The sequence below is a fragment of the Alternaria conjuncta genome (assembly GCF_024043145.1).
Source record: "Alternaria conjuncta strain BMP 0040 chromosome Unknown scaffold_4, whole genome shotgun sequence".
In the NCBI taxonomy this organism is placed as follows: domain Eukaryota; kingdom Fungi; phylum Ascomycota; class Dothideomycetes; order Pleosporales; family Pleosporaceae; genus Alternaria; species Alternaria conjuncta.
Window position 1 is genome coordinate 1,190,861 of NW_026250093.1, and position 20,391 is coordinate 1,211,251.

At 52.9% G+C, this 20,391-nt stretch overlaps 6 protein-coding genes and 1 non-coding gene across 7 annotated transcripts; 2 read left to right on the top strand and 5 right to left on the bottom strand.

The window, feature by feature from the left end:
* Positions 1–1,952: 1,952 nt before the first annotated feature.
* Positions 1,953–2,597, bottom strand: J4E85_003239 (uncharacterized protein; the record flags this gene model as incomplete). The annotated part of the gene is made up of 1 exon (XM_051467509.1): positions 1,953–2,597. The coding sequence occupies one exon, from the start codon at positions 2,595–2,597 to the stop codon at positions 1,953–1,955; it is 645 nt and encodes a 214-aa protein (XP_051328668.1).
* A 2,283-nt stretch (positions 2,598–4,880) lies between these two features.
* Positions 4,881–5,966, top strand: J4E85_003240 (uncharacterized protein; the record flags this gene model as incomplete). Its single annotated transcript, XM_051467510.1, has 1 exon — positions 4,881–5,966. One exon carries the CDS (start codon positions 4,881–4,883, stop codon positions 5,964–5,966), a length of 1,086 nt encoding a protein of 361 aa, XP_051328669.1.
* A 1,645-nt stretch (positions 5,967–7,611) lies between these two features.
* Positions 7,612–9,123, bottom strand: J4E85_003241 (uncharacterized protein; the record flags this gene model as incomplete). Its single annotated transcript, XM_051467511.1, has 2 exons — positions 7,612–8,996; positions 9,102–9,123. 2 exons carry the CDS (start codon positions 9,121–9,123, stop codon positions 7,612–7,614), a joined length of 1,407 nt encoding a protein of 468 aa, XP_051328670.1.
* A 1,499-nt stretch (positions 9,124–10,622) lies between these two features.
* J4E85_003242 (uncharacterized protein) lies at positions 10,623–11,622 on the bottom strand (the record flags this gene model as incomplete). The annotated part of the gene is made up of 3 exons (XM_051467512.1): positions 10,623–11,201; positions 11,249–11,452; positions 11,542–11,622. The coding sequence occupies 3 exons, from the start codon at positions 11,620–11,622 to the stop codon at positions 10,623–10,625; spliced, it is 864 nt and encodes a 287-aa protein (XP_051328671.1).
* A 358-nt stretch (positions 11,623–11,980) lies between these two features.
* Positions 11,981–12,066, top strand: J4E85_003243. The gene has a single exon. It is a non-coding gene; the product is annotated as a tRNA-Phe (tRNA).
* Positions 12,067–12,428: 362 nt separating this feature from the next.
* Positions 12,429–14,367, bottom strand: J4E85_003244 (uncharacterized protein; the record flags this gene model as incomplete). Its single annotated transcript, XM_051467513.1, has 5 exons — positions 12,429–12,775; positions 12,833–12,929; positions 12,985–13,300; positions 13,351–14,153; positions 14,203–14,367. 5 exons carry the CDS (start codon positions 14,365–14,367, stop codon positions 12,429–12,431), a joined length of 1,728 nt encoding a protein of 575 aa, XP_051328672.1.
* A 2,617-nt stretch (positions 14,368–16,984) lies between these two features.
* J4E85_003245 (uncharacterized protein) lies at positions 16,985–19,673 on the bottom strand (the record flags this gene model as incomplete). Its single annotated transcript, XM_051467514.1, has 3 exons — positions 16,985–18,485; positions 18,723–19,561; positions 19,611–19,673. The coding sequence occupies 3 exons, from the start codon at positions 19,671–19,673 to the stop codon at positions 16,985–16,987; spliced, it is 2,403 nt and encodes an 800-aa protein (XP_051328673.1).
* Between the last annotated feature and the right edge of the window lie 718 nt (positions 19,674–20,391).

The window sequence follows — 20,391 nt, forward strand, 5'->3', positions numbered from 1 at the left end:
AAGATAGATAATCTCCTAACGGAGTTTGGAACGCTTTCCAAGACCCAGGTGAACAGTACTATTAAGATGTCAGAAAAAACCAGAATACATGTTTGATGTAGGTGTAAGGGTGGGGGTGGGTCTTCAATCTTATACCAGATCCGATATAAGACAATCTCAACAGAACGAGTACGGCCCCTCTACATTTCTAGGCACAAAAGCGTATAGTGAAGAAAGGGCTCAACGTACTATATGCACGCAGGATCTGGTGATTGCGCCGGACAACCCACGACTCGTGGACTATACTTTCTAGCCGAGGGAGTTTCTCCCACAAGGCCTTTAGTACGTCGGGAGAAAGCTCATGTCGAAGTTGTCGACGTATGCAGAAGCCTGTAACGGCATGAACGGCAAGGATGTTTTGAGGGATGTTCCAGGGGAGCAGAGAGAAGAGGCGCAAAACGGCGGGCCGGCCAGGAGTCTCGAGCTGCTGACCATTAACCCAACCGTGTTTTGGGTCGTGCCATCTAATGGCTTTCTCCTCTTGCGTCCAGTCTCTTGTGTCTTCATGTCCAGGCCCAAAACAGTAGTTTTTGAACCAGTGTTGTGAGTCACTCGGTGAAGATGCGCTCAGTTCGAGTGTCAACCGACCCGTAGGCTGCCAGGTACTTAGGATAGAGAAGAGCTTTATGATAGCCCTCTTAAACATGGTAGATCTATCACGGGACGCAATGGCGGGTCGTTTACAACTGGTGCAGGTGTATCGAGGAAGAGCAATATTGAAACAGATGTGCTTGACAAGAGGCCTTTGTCGGATAACGAGGGTTTCCAGTTCTTTTAGACAGGATGGCTGCAATGATAGTCGGGAAAAATTCCTGGGTTCAAGAATGACCTGCCGTTCCTTACAGACGGCTGCGCATTGAGCCCAGCCAGGATGTTTCTGACCTGAGATTTCGTCGAGGATTGAAAGACGGATATCCGCAGGCAACGAGGGCCAGGGAAAGGCGATGCCATTATGTCTCTCCGTCATTTCTGATATAGAAATTTCTTTGGCAGTAGTCGTGGTAGAAGGAATCGCGCACGTTCGAAATTTCGGGTTTTGGTGGTGGGATTGATGATGGAGGTGCGCAGGGCGCTCCTTTCATAGTCAACGCACAGGTGTCCCGGTTCCGCAGCGATTAAGACACCTACTGACTTCAGTTATATGATTGCCTCGACTTCGACCGTGTTTAGCTATAAGGATTATCGCATGGTGGTCAATGATCTTTGACTCACATCTGTGTGCGATTCCATATCTTGGTAGCCATCCACTTCACCCCATGGTACTGCGATGACGCAGAGCGAAACTAACCACAACTGCGGTAACATCGACGACCTGGACGAAAAGATGATCTCACAGATGAGAGATGTCGCAAGTATAATATACTGGTGGTTAATGATTATCCTTAGTTGTCCAGTCTACACACCACGTTTTCAGTGCAGAGGACGCTTACGGGCAGCACGACCTCGTCTTTGGTGCAACACAAGACTAATTCTTGTATCTATTCTATGCGACACGATTCCTCTGCGCGCTACCAGATGTCAGGTTCCACGGACTACTAGCGAAGACCAACTGTTGTATGTTTTTTGTTGCTCTTGAGACGAATACAATGAGCCAAGTCTAAGCGCATCTGTTGTATTTTTCTTGCTGTCTTCAGCAAGTGTCGTTCGCGTGATTGTTGGGGGACGACAGCGTCTGAGAGTAAGCGATAATTGTGGCTTGATCGTGACATTAAACTTTTGATCCTCCATGATGGACTGTAGAAAACAAGTCTCTTGTCCCATCCTGTAACTCGATTTGGGTATCGTCTAATCGTCTTCTCACGTCTCGACACCCTCCTATCTGCGTCCTTGAGCAGACCCGATCGTCGAGGTTGCGTGCACTGACCCGACCAACTCCGTCTTGATCCAAATCGCACCCACCGTATGTTCCACTCTCAACTGACGTCCTCGTCCTCCTCGTCCCTCTTCCTTTCTCGCTCATCCTCTTGCTCTTTCAGATGCATTGCTTCGACCAGCTCACTGCCCTCCATACCCACCTCTTCTCCATTGCTGCCATCTGTCGGCTGCTTCTCTCTTATGGCCTTCTGGGCTTCCACTCTCTCGCGGACCAGCTTTGCAATTGCGTTGTCTGTTTGCACATTGAGTCCCTTCATCTTCTGCTCCAAATCCCTCTTCAAGTCCCAATTTGGCTTTTTGGGCTGCAGCTTGAACAGGTCAAGTCCCTTGTCCTCTGCGGTTTCTGCTTCTTGTTGCGCCTTTGTTTCGAGCGCCAGCTGCTCTGCCTTGTATTCCAATGTGCTTGTGGGGTCGGCGATTGGTGTGTTGTCAAAGCCCAATTTGACATTTCGCGTCGTCGCATCGAAGTTTCGGCCGGAGAGGTATGTGGCTGCTACTGATGTTTCCTCTTCTTCTGTGCGTGTGAGAGCTTGCGACGTCTCGGCTTGCAGCTGGGTGGATGGCGAATCGGCAGCTTCTGGCGCGTCTGATATTTGCTCTTGTTTCCGTTTCAGCGACTTGAGTTGTGCGAGGCGCGACTTCCGGTCGTTGGCGGCTGCGGACAGCTTTTCGTGCGAAGACATGGTGAGAGCTTTGCGGTTGCGCCGGGCAGGAGTGTGCTTGCGTGCAGGGTCGGGACGTGTCCAAAGCTGGTCTATAACGTGATGCTGTGCACGAATTTTCTTCTGAGAATGCGCGAAGAGAACAGAGAGTGTGTTGGGTGGTTGCTGAAGTGGTCGTGATTGTCGTGTGGCTGCGGAGAACAGCTCGGGAGTCCAAGATCTTCTCCGGTTAGCGCTTCTGACCAAACACGCACCTTCTCAAGTTTTCGTGCTCCTCGCCATCCTCACCAGCTTGCTTGCAATTGACACGTCATGGCTCCGTGAAGACGACAGCACCTGCATCTTCTCATGCCCCGCTTTCGCGTTCCCAATGCTAGCCTCATCGCCAGCGCCGACTTTCCCATCCTGCCGTTCCTCGCTCCGAGAGTCTTCGCCGAGTCATCGACACCGAAAGCACACAGCCAACAGCTTGCAAGGCCTGGCACAACACGGGGCAAACAGAAGGACAGATCAAAGAGCTTAGAGGAACATAACAGGGTGGAAGATCAAGACTTAATCTCGAGCGCCCGACAGACAACTATACCAACATGTCGCAAACGACCGACACAAGACGCTCCTGTTGCGGGGCTCCTACGGACGTCTGGCCATTGGAGCAAAAGAACTGACGGTCCCGTTTCTGTCAATCGCCTCTATGCGGATATATCGACATTCACTCGCCAGTATGCCCGCTCATACGCAACGACCACATCCAGCAACAAAGGCGTAGCGGATGAGAAGACGCTCTCGCGACCTCGAGCTCGTCGGGCACAGTCTAATCGTACTCGTGCTCCCTCGTCCTCCGTTCAACGCACACCTCTGCGAGCCGAGAGACATTCGAAACAACTCGCCTTGGAACGTGCGCGACTCGACAACTACGTCTCTAGACTACCTGCCGGGTTTTCACCTTCAAGGCGCGACCAAGATGGCCGATACAGGTCCCTTCGACGCCGCGTGGCAAACCTCGTCAGCTGGAACCAGACGCATCTTGATCTGACTGACACTTCTGCAAAAGAGAATGGGCTTCAATACGCGTTTGCGGCACTGGATCGCCCCGTCTACGCATCTTTGCGGAGAAACACACGTAGCGTCGTTATAGAACACGACCCACGATGTGCGCGATTAAGTTGGACACTCTTTGCGGGAGACACCGAATCAAGTCCGCGCCAAGTATCGGACAGGTGGAAGGCTCTCGACATCTCGACCCGGAAAGGCTATGCTCATAAGTTGCTTATTTACCTCCTCGATCGTAAGCCTGGCCGCGCTTTATACTTCATACAAGCTTTGGTTAACGATACACGTACCTGGAGCCGGAAGCGAGAAGCTATTGCCGACGCTCTCAGTCATCTTTCCAAACTTCATCGACACCGATTGTATCAGGACCAGAGTTGGGGTACTGACCTAGAAGCACGCAAGCGCGAATTCGTCCCGGCGTTCTTGCACGTCTTTGTCAAGACGTTATCTAGCAAGCCCGATCTCTGTTCTCAAGACTTACTGTACAATCTTGTCGAGCTGGCCAATATAGAGGATCTGAAGAAAGTGTTCGATTGCCTCGTGGAACACAAGGTACGCGTTGACTACGATACAGTGCTACACTATGCCACTGCATTTGGGCACGCTGGCGAAGTGCAGTATGCGTTGAAATGCCTCGAGGCATTAAAAAGCCGACATTCAGCTAAGTCGTGGGAGTCTGTTGTGGCTCGTCAAAGACTTCGCTGGGTGTGCGCTGTCATACTGCGAAGGAGCATGGCTGCAACCAAAGACTTTCACCACACTCCATATATCGTCGCTGCCTTTGTAAACATGGGTATCCAGATGGACTTACTTCTTTACAATGTCGTCATACACAACGCAATGGAAGCTGGAGATCATGCCACGGCTTTCAAGGTGTACAACACCTTCGAAAATAATGACCTACAGCCAGACAAATACACATTCGGGATAATGCTCCATGGATGTACCATGCAAAATGATCCAGCCTTTTTCCAAAGATTTGCACAGTATTGCGAAGAGGTAGCACAAGATATCCAGGACCCTTGGCTAGCAACGGAGTGTCTCTACTATCAGTATGTACGCTACAGAGTTGATGGAAACGTCGAACAGACCTCGGCCATGCTATGGCACTCTTATTCCAGACTTTTCGCGACAGCGCCTCTCCAGCCATTCGTTAGCTACGGAACCGCAAGCCTAGGGAACGCCGTAATGTCACAAGATTCATCTACGCCAGAGTCTGTGCGCATTTCTCCTTCACATGTAACGCTATACATCATGCTGCAGACAGAGATTCAATCAGCCTTGGCAGTTAGCAACATGCGAGTCTACAACTTATATCTCAAATTCAAGTCGGTCGTGCAAGAGGGGGGTCACCCGGCGTTCAATGAAATGGCTCGGCAGCCGCAAATCTGGAACGCCTTCCTCTACGCCTTTTGTCAAAAACAGCAATTCGCAAACGCATCTCAGCTCATCCAAGACATGACGAATGGCCCTGCAAAGCCCAATGTCTACAGCTGGAATATCTTCATGCAGGCTTTCTTCAAGACAGGCCAGATACAGGCGGCAGAACGAATTTTCGATATCATGCGCGACAGGGGCACCGATCCTTCAAATTACACCTGGGGAGTCATGATGCGAGGATATGCAAATGCTCAACTTGTCGACCAAATCGACGATATCTTACCACATCTTGACGCCGAGGACGAGTCGGACCCTGATCTACTGCGATTTCTGGCGAAAGTAGTCGACCGGAGAAGGTTGATGACTATGTTGGAGAAAAACAGGCTGCAGAAAGAGGCCATTGCGCTAGAGAGAGCGGAGCAAGAAGCTGAAGCAGAGCGATACTGGTGGCAGCGGGCGCTCGAAGCTGTCGAAGTAGCACCAACGAACGATGTTACTTCGGTCCAATCCGGTACCACTGGCTCTCCAGTTGAACCTTCACCTTCTCCAACCGAAGAGCGTTCTGGTGCGACTGGCTCTTCTATTGTTGAAGCCACCGTCTCTCCAACCAAAGAACAATCGGGCTTACATCAAGACCGAGCCAGCGATCTCGAAACTGCAACGGACCCTCCTCGGGTGCCTCATAGCCAGCCAAAAGCACCGCGCGCCAATCTGCAAGACCCTGAAGTCCAATACAGGAAGCTACAAGAACGGTTGGGTCTTGTCCAGCCTGCCCCTCCCATGGTTGATGATGTCGCACTCAAGCCGACCAAGACCTCCCAAGCGGTGGCAGTCTTCAAGAGTATGATAGACTTGGACAAGTCTAAACCCAGGGTTACAGAGCCTGGTAAAGCTGCTAGTATGCGAAAGAGGGCTAGATTCAATCTCGCTAAACCCAAGGGCGGAGGTGATTTGAGATAATGCGGCTTTGGGAAGGATGTGTTTGTAGTTTCAATTGGATGTATGTAATCAGCAAGTCTATCGACGGAGTTATCCATGATGAACTACACCCTGCTTGATATCCACGCACACGTGATCACGCTCATGTCTACAATATATTGCAGATACGATTACTCATACAGCACACTGTATATCTAGACCTCGCCGTCCTTCCACTATTATTACACACGCCAAGCAGACTGGCCTTCTTTTTTCCCTCATAAATGTGACGCGCAACCAGTCATAAGTCTGGAACAAGACGGGTAGGTCATATTTCTAGCAAGCCGCTGTTGAACCAAACTCCACCATCGAACCCCGCAATGACACCAGCGAACATGCGTACTCTGACCGACAGCCCGGGGATGCCGAGGGATATTCTTATCTTGCTAAATTATAGATATGACTCCAGATCCGAACGTAAGGATATTGGAAGAAAGAAGCAACCATGACGTCCCATGTTTTACTACCTACAAGGCTGCATCACACAAAACATCTCAATTGACAGACTGTTTGGTACGGTTCGGCAGGATGTTGACCGCGGGGTCGGGGCAAGATCTACGTTGCATGTACAGCCTCGCAAGCATGCATGCTACGTTACGTAGCTACTGCTGACTACTGTATACTAGCGGACGCGTTGGGAGCGAACCGGAGTCTCTCAACATTACTTGCCGGCCGCTGCCAGCTAGTGGTCTAGGTCTAGATCAAAACAGACCTGCTGTCGGGCCGCGTACACCCCAAGCACATGAGTGGCTGGGCGAGGACAGATAACAACTTTCTTTGTTTTGCGGTGGAATAGGGTCAGATCGAGTGCGACGTATAATGGCGAAAGCGATTTGGGAATATCTAGAATGGATGAACGTGATGGGAAATAGTCTTCTCAATCAAGTAATCTTGGTTGAAACACAGAAAAGTGACCAAAAGACTTGTGTAAAGTTTGTTGTCAATCTATTTTCTCTCTACCCATATAGATAGAGACCTCCAACGTCATCTGTGGGCCCCAACATGTAAAAGAAAAAGAGTTTGCCCAAGTAGTTGGCGTACGTGTTAAATGGTAAAAAGATGGTGATGGAGAAAAGGCGTTGGCTAATTACAAGAGTACTATATTGGTCGCGTGAGAAAGCGTCAATCCTCGAGATTCCAGCATCAATATGATAGAGAAAGGTGACAAGACAAGGAAAAAAGCTGCCAGCATGCATCATCCCACACAGATCCAAGAGATTCAAAAAGGTCCCACCTCTTGAATCCTTGCCGACAAATCGACGTAGTGAGATATGCATGCTGCGCTGGTCCAGACTCAAAACGCTCGTGCTTTTGTTTGTTGTGCCCATCGCAAAATGTCTCAGCAGTGTAAGCTTCCGCATCTTCCGAAGAAGACTCTCCGTTGTGTGGAGTGGGGCATGCGGAAGGGTTTTCCGGCATCCATGCGGGCGAACTTGCATGTGCATGCAACAACAGTACAACTAACAAACGCGAAGATCGATACGATGCAAAATAAATTGATGGCCACCCGATGAACGCCTCCGTTTGGATATATGTCGAGTGAGAGCTAAAGGAAATGGGTAAAGATAGAGTCGCAATATACAGGTAGCGATGGATGTAAAAATACGATGACAACAAGTGCGTGCGACTAGAAGTTTTGCGCAATTCCAGAGTTGCCTTGTTGGGGGAAGACACTGGGGTTCTCGATCCTCGTGTTCCGTCGTGCTGATACGTCTCTTATGATGGGCTGTTGTTGGGCAGCGTATGGATCGTTGGCAGCATATGGCCCGTTCTGGTAGTAGTCTTGGTTGTTGTAGTACTCCTGTGGGTGACCATTGGCCATGCCAGGGTAGTCGCCAGAGTTGTCAGAGTGGTTGGCTGCTGAGTATGACGACGAAGCGTTGGAAGGCCCGCGGTGCACACCGGCCTGGTTGTTGGCAGAGTTGGCAGCGGCAGCACCGTTGACAACACCGAGGGCGCCGATACCGTCCGAGTCCATGGTCTGGCGACGGCCGTCTACAAGCGGGTCGTTGGAGTGAGCGTCAGAGTAGGCACCGTGTGTGGGAGAGTGTGGGCTGGTGTATCCGCCGGGGTTGCTGTTGCTGTCCGAGTAGGTCATGCCAGAGGTGAGGGTAGTGGACATCTTGCGGTTGGAGCTGGTGGTGGTGTTGCCCCAGCCTCGGTAACCGCTGTCGTCTTCGGCCATGGCCAATCCACCAACCGCAGGAAGGGTAGGGTCGTGGTTAGGGTTGAAGCCATACTCCTCGACTTCTTTCCTGCGTTCGTCCTCGGCGCTCTGACGCTGCTTGCGTTTGCGCCAAAAGAAGATGCCGGCTAGGACTAGCAGAGCAACGACAACAACGGGAATGACGACAGCAATGGCAGTCTTACCACCAGTGCTGAGACCGCCATCGTTCTCCTTTTGTGCATTCTGCAATTGGGTGGAGTCGGTGTTGGCAGGGTCAGCGGCACCTGTTCCGGAAGGAGACGCGCTGTTGGTTGGTGCTGCAGTGGGAGAATCTGGAGTAAAAGTCCGAATAACGGTGACAACTGACGGTGTCTCTCCAGCACCCGTGGGGGTCACGGTGGAGACGATGACTTGGGTCGAGGGTTCAGCCGACGGGGCAGTGAAGACGCTCGTGTCGACGAAGCTTGGTGCAGCGCTGGTCGTGGCAGCAGGAGGAGGAGCCTGGGTGGATGATTGCGCTGGCGGTGGTGCGCTCGACTGCGCTGGGGGAGGAGCTGCCGATGTTGATGGGGCTGGAGCTGCTGACGAAGCCGGCGGCGGTGCCTGGCTCGACTGGGCGGGAGGGTCACTGGTTGGGGCGGCGCTGGATGCGGGAGCAGCGCTCGAGGCGGGTGGTGGAGGCTCTGAGGAGGGCGCGGCCGCTGAAGGCGTGTTAGAAGCCGGCGCAGGACTTGAAGGAGAGTCTGCAGGCGGGCTGGACGAGGCGGCGGGAGCAGAAGGCTCCGTAGGCGCAGGCGCTGCGGACGGTGTTACAGACGGCGAAGGAAGATCTGACGAGGGCGGATCTGAGGATGGGGCAGAGGCAGGAGGAGCAGACGCAGACGTAGCAGCGGGCGCGGACGAGGCAGCGGGTGCAGAGGAGGGAGAAAGAATGGAAGTAGACAACGTACTCTCGGTCACATTGCTGGACATGATGGCGACAATGGCAGCCAGCAGCTGACGGGCCTGGCAAAGGAGCGACTGAGGCGACGACGACGACGGCGGCGACGCGAAGACGGATAAGAGGTGCCGCGCGAGGGAGGTCGGACAGTCAGCAAGGGGAGAGGTTCGCTGGAGGTGAGGAAGTTAGAGTTCCGTGGTACCGCTGGCGGGCTGTAGCAGGCGCGGCGATCTCGTGTCTCCGCCGTGGGTCCGCAGTGATGATGTATCGACGGAGGCTCTTGGGTTGCCAATCGACGGCGGGCGAGGTTGTGCACGAAGGTTAGTGGACCTGCACGGCAGCGGACAGGCGACCCCAGCCAGCACCTGTTGATAGAGCTGCCGAACCGAAAGCGCCCAACAACCACAAGCGCGCTGCTTTGCTGCTTTACCCTGCCGCCCGTGCCAATTGGGGGGGATTCGCGGTCTGGCGTCTGATTGCGATCGGCCTTACGCTCTTGTGAAACAATACCGTCGCAGCTCGCACGCAGCGACAGACGCGACGGGCCTGGCAGCTTTTCACCACGCCCACGCCAAGGCCTGATGCCGCTCCTGGTGTTGCATCCAGCAGCGACTGGCTTGGAGCTTCGCACGGAAAAGCGGGTGTCTAATGCAGCTTCTAATGCACCCTCGCTGACTAGCCGCGGTCCCAAAGGGGGAGCTCATAACTGCTGAGCCGGCTAGCGACGAAAGCGGCATGGGCGTGGCTGTGTGCGTCTGGAGTCTGAAATGCGAAATCTGGCACAGCGGCCCCTTGAGATCGCCTGCTCCCTTTGTGCTGCATGCAAAACACCGAATTGCCTGCGTTGCACAGCGCCGCGATAATGCGCCTTTCCTCGCTGCCATGGCCGGTGCATGCCGTCATCCGCCAGGCCCTGGGCTGAAATTTCTCCAGCACCCCAGTCGCAATAACATCATCCGCTCGTGTTCTGAGCGAGCTTCCTGTTCTTCGCAGCCCGTGCGCCCGTCATTGGCTCCGTGGCGTGCCACTCTATATTAAGACGGCCAGAGTACCCTCGGCACACAACCTCCCGTCTGCTCTACTGTACGGACAGCGCACTGTGGCTTCGCAACTGCTGCAGCTACTGCTATCTTACGAGGCAGCACGTCGTAAACACCACCACTAGATGCGCGCTTTTTATCACCTGTCTTCGTATCTCGTCATCTGCTTTTGTCGCTGCCGAGCGCAGGGTTCGTCTCTCCACCTGCGCTCACTAGTGACAAACAAATTCTCACCGAACTATCTTGTGAAAACAACCAATTCTCGTGTGATTAGACACCATTACCCTGTCGCAGTTCGCCGCGTTGCTCGGCACCCTCTCCACACTGTCATGCTTAGTGTACCATCACCTGCGCCTTCCCCTTACTGCTAATGCTGCACCGCTTCATTCTTCACTAGATTGCGGAAGCCACCTCTATCACTCGTCCACTCTCTGACTGCGGAACGCCAGAAGCTTGATCACTAGCGTACCAGAGCATCGTCTGCGAAGTAGCTAGAGCACGCCCGGAATTATGGCCTTGCGCCCTTGCAGCTTATCCTTACCAAACTTCTTCTCGTACCACCGCTTGCCCTGCAACGCGCGCGGAAGCATGGTAGAGATCTCGTTGAGAAGAAACGTGCGTGCAGGCACACACTGCCAGCCTCCAATCATCCACCACCCTGCCCACTCAATCCACTCGCACAGGTAATGCGCGTGCAGCGAGTACTTGAACAGGCCGTTCTTCGGTATCATGTACACCTTGTCCACATTTTCCACGGCCTTGCCCTGCTCAGCGGCTGCCTTGCGTTGCTTGCGGTCTGCTGATCTCCGGATCTCGCGCAGGTCGTCGTCGTGGAACATGTTGGCCAAAAGTCCCCAGCACCAGATTACGAGCCCTAGAAACATGTACTCTTGTCGCGCTGCCCACTCGTCTCGTGATGTTGGTCCATAGCCCGCGAGGTAGCCGCCAATGGAGATAGCGTTGAACATTTGGAACCCAAATGCCATGATCCAAACAAACGGGTGCATTGGCGACATGCTGGGATTGAGAAAGAGGGGAGATACAACTGCGCGGTAGAGGTAGTGGAAGACCTGGTGTCTGATTAGCACAGTTCCTGTAGAGCCTCTAATACACTCACAAAGCATCCAGCCATGGTCCAGTTGCCCAACGGTAGTTCTGCAAGCCCCAATTCTTTCGGGAGCGTAAACATGATGTACAGCAGGGTTATGAAGCCTGCCGACTCCATGGTCGCCCATCCTATCTTGCCATCGATGTTGAAGCGCGACTCAATCGACGTCTTGCCCTGTGGGTACCAGTCCAGAACCCATTGCGCCGCAGTAATCTTTGTTCATCAAGAAGGTTAGTAAGGACAGTATCAAGTGGCACTGGGTCGCGGCACGGTGCCCAGCAATCTGTCGGGTGTATGCTTACAACAGGAAAGAACTGCCAGATGTAGCAAATCAGCTCCCAGTTCTCGCGCGACGGCGGCAGCCAATTCTCCACAATCGCCATGCTTGTATGATGAGATATGGCGACGCAGAATGAGATCTGACGACGTGTAGAGACAATTGCTAATGGGAACCTGGTGATCAGGTGTGGATTAGATCACAAAACAATGATGTCACCAAACACTGTTACATCCGCGCCAAGCCGAAGCGCCCGGGCGTGTTTACGTTTTCTCGGTCGCGGTGCCTTTCCATCACGCTTCGGTCCGGATGATATGACCCGCTCAGACAGATCTACTAAGCGCGTCACCTTTCTGGAATTGGATCGCTGCGGGATACAAAGATCCCACCGCAGTGATGCAGCCCCCAGTGCAAATTACCGGCATCATATTCGGCAGACGTCGAAGTTTCTTCATCAAAAAACCGTCTCCTTAGCTCAATTGGGAGAGCGCCAGACTGAAGTCTCAGTCACTAAATCTGGAGGTATCGTGTTCGATCCACGAAGGGGACAACGTGCCTGAGCTCGCTCAGGATTCTTCGAACTTTCTTTTTGCGCTTGCGTGAACCTTGACAGTGTGATGGCGTGCAGGGAAATGCATGCCCTCGAATCTTTTTGGCGTTGCCCCTTGACTTGCTTTTTTGCATATGTACCATTGCTTTGTAAACCCTGTCGAACGAGAGCACTGTGTGTTGGAACGGGGTGAGTTGTCAATCGGTGTAAATAGCGATCGGACACGTTGGTGGTGGAATGGAAGTATTGTGGTCAGATGAAGAGAAAAGGATAATGAATAAAGGCTATGCTACGCTATGGTACTTGCTACTAAACAGATCAAAAACCAAGGGCCAATGCTCAAATCGTCAGAAGCGCGATGCTTACTCCGCTCCTCTCGCACCACTTGCGTGCATGTCCGCGTCGGTGACGGGAATACTCTCCCTCCGCAATTGCTCTGGAGCTCTCGCTTCGTTGCCCTTCTTGATGCCTCTCCCTCCTGGCGTCAAGAACGTGTTGTCCAAGTTTGGTAGGTCCTCACCAGGAGTGGGAGACCAGTGCTTGCTCTTCCATGGGGTAACGTGGAGAATGTACATGGTGTCAATCTCCTCAAGAGTACGGCCGTGGGATTCGCAGAGGAAGAAGTAGACTACGACTGCACCAGTGAAACAGCAGGCGGCGAAGACATAACCGTATCTGTAGTCGATGGCGGACGTAATGTAAGGTGTGACTGAGAGTGGTATCAGTATAGTCGCGGAAAGACGTGGATGGAGTAGCATTGACTTACAGAAAGATATGAGGAAATTCCATGTCCAGTTGCTGGCCGTTGCGAGAGCCATTGCCTTTGCACGGTATCGGCTAGGGTAGATCTCACCGATCACAGCCTGGGGCACGACGTCAGTATATGTCTCACATGCACTTCATACAGCCAGAACTTACCCAGATGATTGGCCCCCATGTCATAGCATAACCAGCGATGAAGAGGCACGCAAATGTGATCATGGCATATCCGACGGGCTGGCTCGTAGTACCGTCGCCGTTATCCAAAGCGAAGTGTCCGAGCGACGCGAAGACGAGGAAGCACATGAACATCCACAAGCCTCCAGTGATCAGTGCGGGTCTTCTTCCAAATCTCTCAACGATGTAGAGACCAGGGAATGTCATGCCAAAGTTGACTCCTCCCAGGATCATAGAAGTGACGAACGGGTCTTCAATACCGACGGATTGGAAGATGGTAGTTCCATAGTAGAAGTAGCTACAAAGAAGTCAGTACAAGATGTGTGTCAATGTGCGGTGTAGACTTACTAGTTGGCACCCGTAAGCTGCTGAAGGGCTTGCAGACTGACTCCAAGGAGGACACGATACGCCATACGTGGTCCTGTAAAGATCTCGTACCAAGGGTGGTGACCTCCGCCCGCTTGCTCGGCCTCCAACTTCTCTTGGATCTCCCGGACTTCGCGCTGGACTTCCGGGTGTTCCTGGGGGACACCGTACGTGATGGCGATGGTGTGTATCGCCGAGTCAACCTTGCCCTTGCGGTATTCCCATCGTGGAGATTCCTGCATAAAGAGAATTCCGAATATCATGAGTGCTGACCAGATGAAACCAACGCCCATTGGAATCTTCCATGATGCTGAGCTACCATCGGACTTGGTACCGTAGTTGATACAATAAGCCGTAAAAATGCCGAGGGTGATGAAGAGCTGGTAACAGGACACGAGTGCACCTCGGACGTAGCGAGGTGCAGTTTCGGATTGGTACATGGGCGTAAGGACCGAAAGTGCTCCTACACCCAAGCCTGCGACCCAACGGCCAAGGGAGATCTGGTACCATATGTTCGTTGTAGTAATCTGTACGATGACTCCAACGCAAAAGATGATGTTCCAGAAGACGATGGAGTACTTGCGACCGAATTTGTCGGCGATAGGGGCCGCGATTAGAGCACCCATTAGGGTACCGATAGACAGCAGTGCAACAATCAAGCCAGACTTCCAGTTGCTGAAAGCGCGCTCGCCTGTTTCAGGGTCCGTCTGATCCGCGAATTTGTTCAAGAAATCGGGCATCTCCAAGAACCCAGAGATTTGACCAGTGTCGTATCCAAAGATGAACTAGGGGCTGTTAGCTGAACACCTGCGCATTCGTTCATTTGATACGTACACCACCCATCGACACAATAATCGCCATGGCGATAATGCGCATTCGGAAGATCTCTTTGACACCGCCTTTCAACATCTGCGGCTTCTTCTCCGGATCCAGGTCCATCATCGTGGAGGAAGCAGGCGAGGCATGTGAATGCCCACGGAATCGATCGAGTATCGCCATAGCTGGTGGAAGAGAAGAGGAGTGCCGATCGAGTGTGGAGGAGAGTATCAAAAGACATCTGGGTCGTGGGGTCTCCAGGTCCCTATAAAGCGCCCACGATTGCTCCGCTTTGGGGCACTTGGAGACCCCAATGCCGTCATAACGGCATGATTAACCGTAAGTCTTCACCGTGTTCACCATGACTACTGCGCAGTCTAGCAAAATCCAAAGGCATCCCGTGGTCGTGCGCCGTGCGGTTGCCGACGTCATGGTTTGCGTGATCCAGGGCGGCCACTAACTGCATCGCCATCGACGACCCTGGGCAATCAAATGCTTGATACAGTCAAGCTATCGGCAAGCGCTGTGATCCTAGTGGCTGCGGGCACACTCCGGGAGCAATCTTAGAGCCTCCAAAGCTTGGCCTATGCTCTTTCCCCCGGACATCAACGTCGCAGAACGTCATCTTCACTTGGACATGTGGGGTAGCGCAAGAGCCGCTGTGTGTCAGTTGAGATGTTCGTTGGCTATCATCGCATCGGATCCGAGGTATGCCGATACGTCAGCGGAGGCTCGGACTTTGCTGTGTCGTGGGAATGATGGTAGGTGAGGATGATGACAATGCACTGCAAGAACTACAGCCAGCGCTGGCTTGGCAACCGGCGCGACGATCATTCAATAATAAATACCTAAGCAACCTAACTCGTCACCTTGACATTTTGAATCCTCACCACAGGAAACAGGCAGGAGTACGTATACCACGATACGCATCGGACGAACGTTTACGGAGCGGATCTTGTCGGTGTTGTTCTCCATTTTTTTTCTTTTCTACGGCCCTTCGATACATGCGTATTGTGGGTCACGATCGCCACACCACGGGGCTCCCACTGCCGTTAAGAGCCTCCGGATTTGAAGAATTTGAAAGTACCCAAGTACCGGTACCTAAGCACCTACGTCATCTCGCTTGGTCACCCCCTGGGCATATTGTTCACGTTTCTAGAGTTCTAGCCTCTGCGGCCCAGCTACCGGATCTGGACCTCGATATCTGAAGTTCGAGATTGCGCTCTGCCGTAAGCTACTGCATCGATGACAATGGCTGCGAACTTCGTACGGGAGTGCGCATGAGCGGTGCATCAAGAGCGACGACCGATCATCGGAAATTGTACAGTCTATAGAGAGCGCTGTTCCAACACTGTTAGGAGCGGCTGGAGAATGTTGAAGGTGTTCGCGTCGAAGGAGTAGTGTAATACACACGCACACATGCAACGACAGCTCGAGCACGCGTCTTTCCATGAGTAACAAAAGCACATAAACTGTCCGCTGTACTCATTCCTTCTTCTTCCACGTCGACGCTAAAGTATACATACACACTTCGCATGGACAGACAGAAACCTGCGCGCCATTCGTACCTGCCGTTTCTACCGATTACATCAGTAACATCAGCTGAGTTGTGACCAGACTGTCGAATGTCGAAGTAATCGTCAGAACGGGCTGGAATAGACGCAGTAGTAGAAGTACCTGCCGTTTCTACCGATTTACATCAGTAACATCAGCTGAGTTGTGACCAGACTGTCGAATATCGAAGTAATCTCACCTCCTTGCACGAACCCGTTGCAAACTAAAATCGTCGTTTCCTGCTGAGAAGAACACCTCGTCTATGCGATGCACTGTTGAGAGCGGGTACACGATCCGTGCCTCTCCAGTTCCTGACGTGGCATGAGCCAACCACTTCCTTATACCCACACAACAAACGAAAACTGTCCCGATACGGCAACTGTACTGAATGAGTGTTGATCGTAGGTAAGAGACACGGGTACGGCTTCCGATTAATTAGAATTCTACCCGGTTAGACATCTGTGGGTAGCGTACCCGAGACATGGTTTCTTCTCCAGCTCGAACTAGTTGGAGTCAGTTATCCAGCTGTACGACTGCCTTTCTCACCAACGCCATTTGCGACTACAAAAACCTTTTGCTGTCATTACTCTTGCTATATGCATCCGTTTGAGGGCAAAGATCTATTCTCGCGGATATAAGAACCGGGTATAGCGCCGCCTACCGATCAAACCTGGGAAGCTATATATGATACCAGCCCGTGCATCCGTATTGGCACATTTTAGTCCTGGTCGTACAGGTCTTGAGTGCGTACCACAATAGGCAATTTCGCAGTTCGGACCGACAGGCGTCGAAACTAGGCGTCAGACACGGCTACATTTGCCGGCGAGATACGCTTCATGTAGTGTACCAAGGACTCTATCGGCGTTACTGTGACGCTACAGTGGCTAGTTACAACAAGGAAGGGAAAGAGAACGACGGAGTTGATGAGTCTGTACGGGCTTGAAGTTCATCGTTGGATACCGTGGTATAGATGCAAAGATTGCAATTTTATTACAGCTATATGAGCACCGTCCATTCCGACTTCAGACCAAGGAAAGACTACTGTTACCTAGTGGCCCCAACAAGGAGTCGAGACATCCAGACATCGCGGTCGAAGATCCTCAGCATCCGGGCGGAAAGCATAGAAAGCACATGTGATACGAACGCCTTGATTTTCCTTTGAGACCTACCCGTACCCACCCAGAGAAAGATGCAAGTAAGTAGTATTGAGGCACCGTCGCAATGCTAAAGGTCATTTCGTGAAGCGTTAATTAGGGTTCGTCGTGTTGTTGAAGGTGCCCGACATGCCTCGATTGGGCATGGCAGGAGCGTTGTTAGCAATCCCTGATGACGGTACTCGCGTCATGGAGGGTAGCGCAAACGGTGGGGCCGGTGCAGGAGCTGGAGGCTTTCGAGGTAGATGTGAAGGTGTACCATACTTTGCGATGCTGCTTTGGGATGAACCCGGGTCACCAGACTGAGAAGCAGTTCGGTTCATGGATATGGCTGAGTTGTTTCCCTGCATACTTTGAGGCGACCCAAACGGCGGTGTGGAGACAGCAGAAGGGTTAGGTCTTGACATCTGTCCAGGCATAGAAGCCTGGGCAGACATTTGGTATCCACCATAGCCGTTCATCTGAGGCTGTCCCTGCATCATGTTTTGTTGCATTCCAAAGGGCATGTTACGTCCGCCGGGCACAAAAGCTTGGGTTTGCGGGTTGAACTGACCCCGGTTATAACTTCCAGGAAGAGGGTGCTGGTTGCGGTTGGGCTTTCCGTTGTACGCATTTGAGGCGAACTGTCCATATGGGTAGCCAGGCATAGGTGCCTGGTGAGGTGCGGACATTGGCCGGTTGCCGGGACCATTTTGGGCACCATATGCGCCCTGACCCATATGGAATGATGGCTGCTGGTTTGGTTGAGACCAGCCTGAGTTCATAGGCATATGTTGAGGTTGCTGATAGGTATCTTGGTAAGACGCCATCTGTGGATTGGCCATCTTTGGGGTGACCTGGGAGGGCATACCAGCGTTCTGGAACGATGACATACCCCGCTGGAAGTCCGTTGATAGATCATACCCATTCGGCATCTGTCCATAATTGGGGTACGTCATCATCGACCCATTGGGAGCCTGGTACTGCTGACCAGCCCAGCCATACTGTGACTGCGCTTCCGGGGGCATCATGCCAGGATACGGGTTGCTGTATGTTGCCGGAGGCGATGCGCCAGGGTTCATAGTCGCATATGGCGCGTTCTGGGCAGGTGCTGGGTAGCCGTTGTAGTAGACCGCATTGTCTCCAGTATATGTAGCCACAGGGTACTGTTGCGGGTAATAAACATTGAAGCGGGACCGAGCCTGGAAGTCGTCGTCGTCGTAGTTACGCTGCTTCTTGGGTTTCTTCTTCCCGGCAGCTGAACTTGATCGTGAGATGTCCTTCCCTTTTTCTTTGTCCTCTCCAGATCCGTTGGCTTCGGCCGTGCCGGGCTCTTCACTTTCCGCACTACCAAAGATGCGCTGACGAGCCTCACGATATCGCGCCTCTCGCTCCTCTCTGGATAGAGCGGCTTTGTCTTTGTTGCCTTCACCATCGTTGCTGCCCTCGCTGCCACCCATTTCAGAGGTCGTCTTCGAGGCATTCTGCGAGTTAGCTCCAGTGTTTGTACCTGATTTGCCATCGTCGCGACGCATGATCTTCCGAGCAGGGAGCTCTACGGGAGGTGTATTGGTGCCCTTGGCGGGATCTACCATCTGTGAAACGGGGGGAGGACTACTAGTCGTAAGCAACAGAGCACGCGAAGCTTGATGAATACATACATTCTACAGTAAGGGGTACGTGTAATTTTTACACCCGTCATGGTGTTGTCAACTACATGGCCGAGCAAGTAGTAGTCGGCAAGACGATGAGCAAGCATCCTGTAAAATGTATTACAGTTCGGCAGACACAATTCGTTTTCACTGCGTACCGTTAGTAGGAAGTTCTGGCAGTCCGCCACGCATGACATACCGAGAGTCTTTGATGAAATCAATGAAGTCTTGTTCTATCTTCACAACGAACAGCCGATCACGTGGAGACCGTAGCGCCTCAAGCAACTTCTCGTCTGGAATGGCGGGCATGTTCGGAACACCATTCAGTGAAGGCATGCCGTTGACAAGAGGCTGTGGCATGGGCCCCGCGCCGTTCAGCGACTGGTTAGGGTCGTACAATGTTTGCGGACCATTGGGTAGCGTCGGAAACCGACCTGCGGGAACCCCTCGATGGGGTTGAGGATTCATCACAGCTATTTCATGTAACTGATCCCGAAAGGCACGCGCGGCGCCATGATCAGACCCCTGCCTGGAGTCTGCAACGACCGAGTCCGGCGGAGACGTGACATCCTCTTCCTCGACTGCCCTGAGGCTAGCACTGTCATCCGGGCGTAAGGACTCCTTCTCGTCCAGTGCAAATGTTGTCGCAGAAGCAACACTCTTTCCATCAATGCTGGGAGGTTTCCCAGATCCATCTGATGAAGATAGCTGAGTGCTGCTGTCCTCGGTGACAGACACCTTTACCACAGCCACAGACTGGGGCCTGTCGGGGACATCTCCTTTTGCATCCGTGGAGCGTGTTTCTGAAAGCTCAGCAGGAACTGTCTGCTGCGCGGGCTGCGACATGGCATTTTCAGCGCTGCTGCTCGCATCGATATCTTCCCGCCTTTCCGCAAGTATTTTGGGCGCTGCTTCGCCATGCATGGGTGTGGCGCGCGCCTTCTGGGCGACTGTGGGTATTTTGGGTGTCGCGACAGGCGGTCTCGCTTTCGGAGCGGAATCCTTCGACATCTGAGGCTTTATGGCGGAAGCCGCAACCTAGCGCTGTTAGCACACCGCCCATGGAAATTGCTTGTTGAAATCCTACCTTGGCGAACGACAGAGGCCTTGGAGGCGCTTGTTCTGTGGAAACCGGTGTCGCAGATGCCATGGCTGTGAGGCGATGTTTGGTACGGTAGAAGACTAGATAGGTGGTAGGTTGCGACGTAGATGGCCTATGCGCAGTGCGCGGTAGGTGCCCAAACGCGGGGACGGCGAAACGGGCTTTCAGGCAGTCTCGTAGCAGTAAGGCTGCTGAATGAAGCGACAGACGCCTGCTGGTGTAGCCGAAAAAATCACCAAGCTCAGCGCCGTACGTGGGTCGTCGTGGACGAGAATGAAGGTGGTGTTAACCGAAGTGATGGACGTAATTTTTTTTCAGGAAATAGGGTGCTCAAGGAAAGTCGCGATAACCGGAGCCAGAAAGCTGGACATGTTGGTGTGCCGACATTCGTGGGAAAAGTGTAGAGGTGTATGGGTTTGCTGGGAGCCAAGGTGAAGTAGCCTTGACGACAGGCCTGCAACGACGTAGTTTGGACGTCTAGCGTGTAAGAAGCTTCCAAGCACCCAGATGTAGGGCGCGAGACAAGGGACGACGGGTGAATTGGGTCGTCGACGGGGAGCAGTACAGGGCGGGCGGGGACCGGGCTGGTATGCGGGGTGCAGCGCAAGGCGAGTGAAGGATAGAGAAGCGATGATGGAAGCCGCCCGTGGGCGGGCTTAGTCATGCCGCTCCGCCCAATTCTCCGGCCAAGCTGAAGCTGCGCCTTACCGCATGCGACCAAGGCCCGTCGCGTTTCCTCGCCGAAAGTGACAGAAGAAGATTGAAC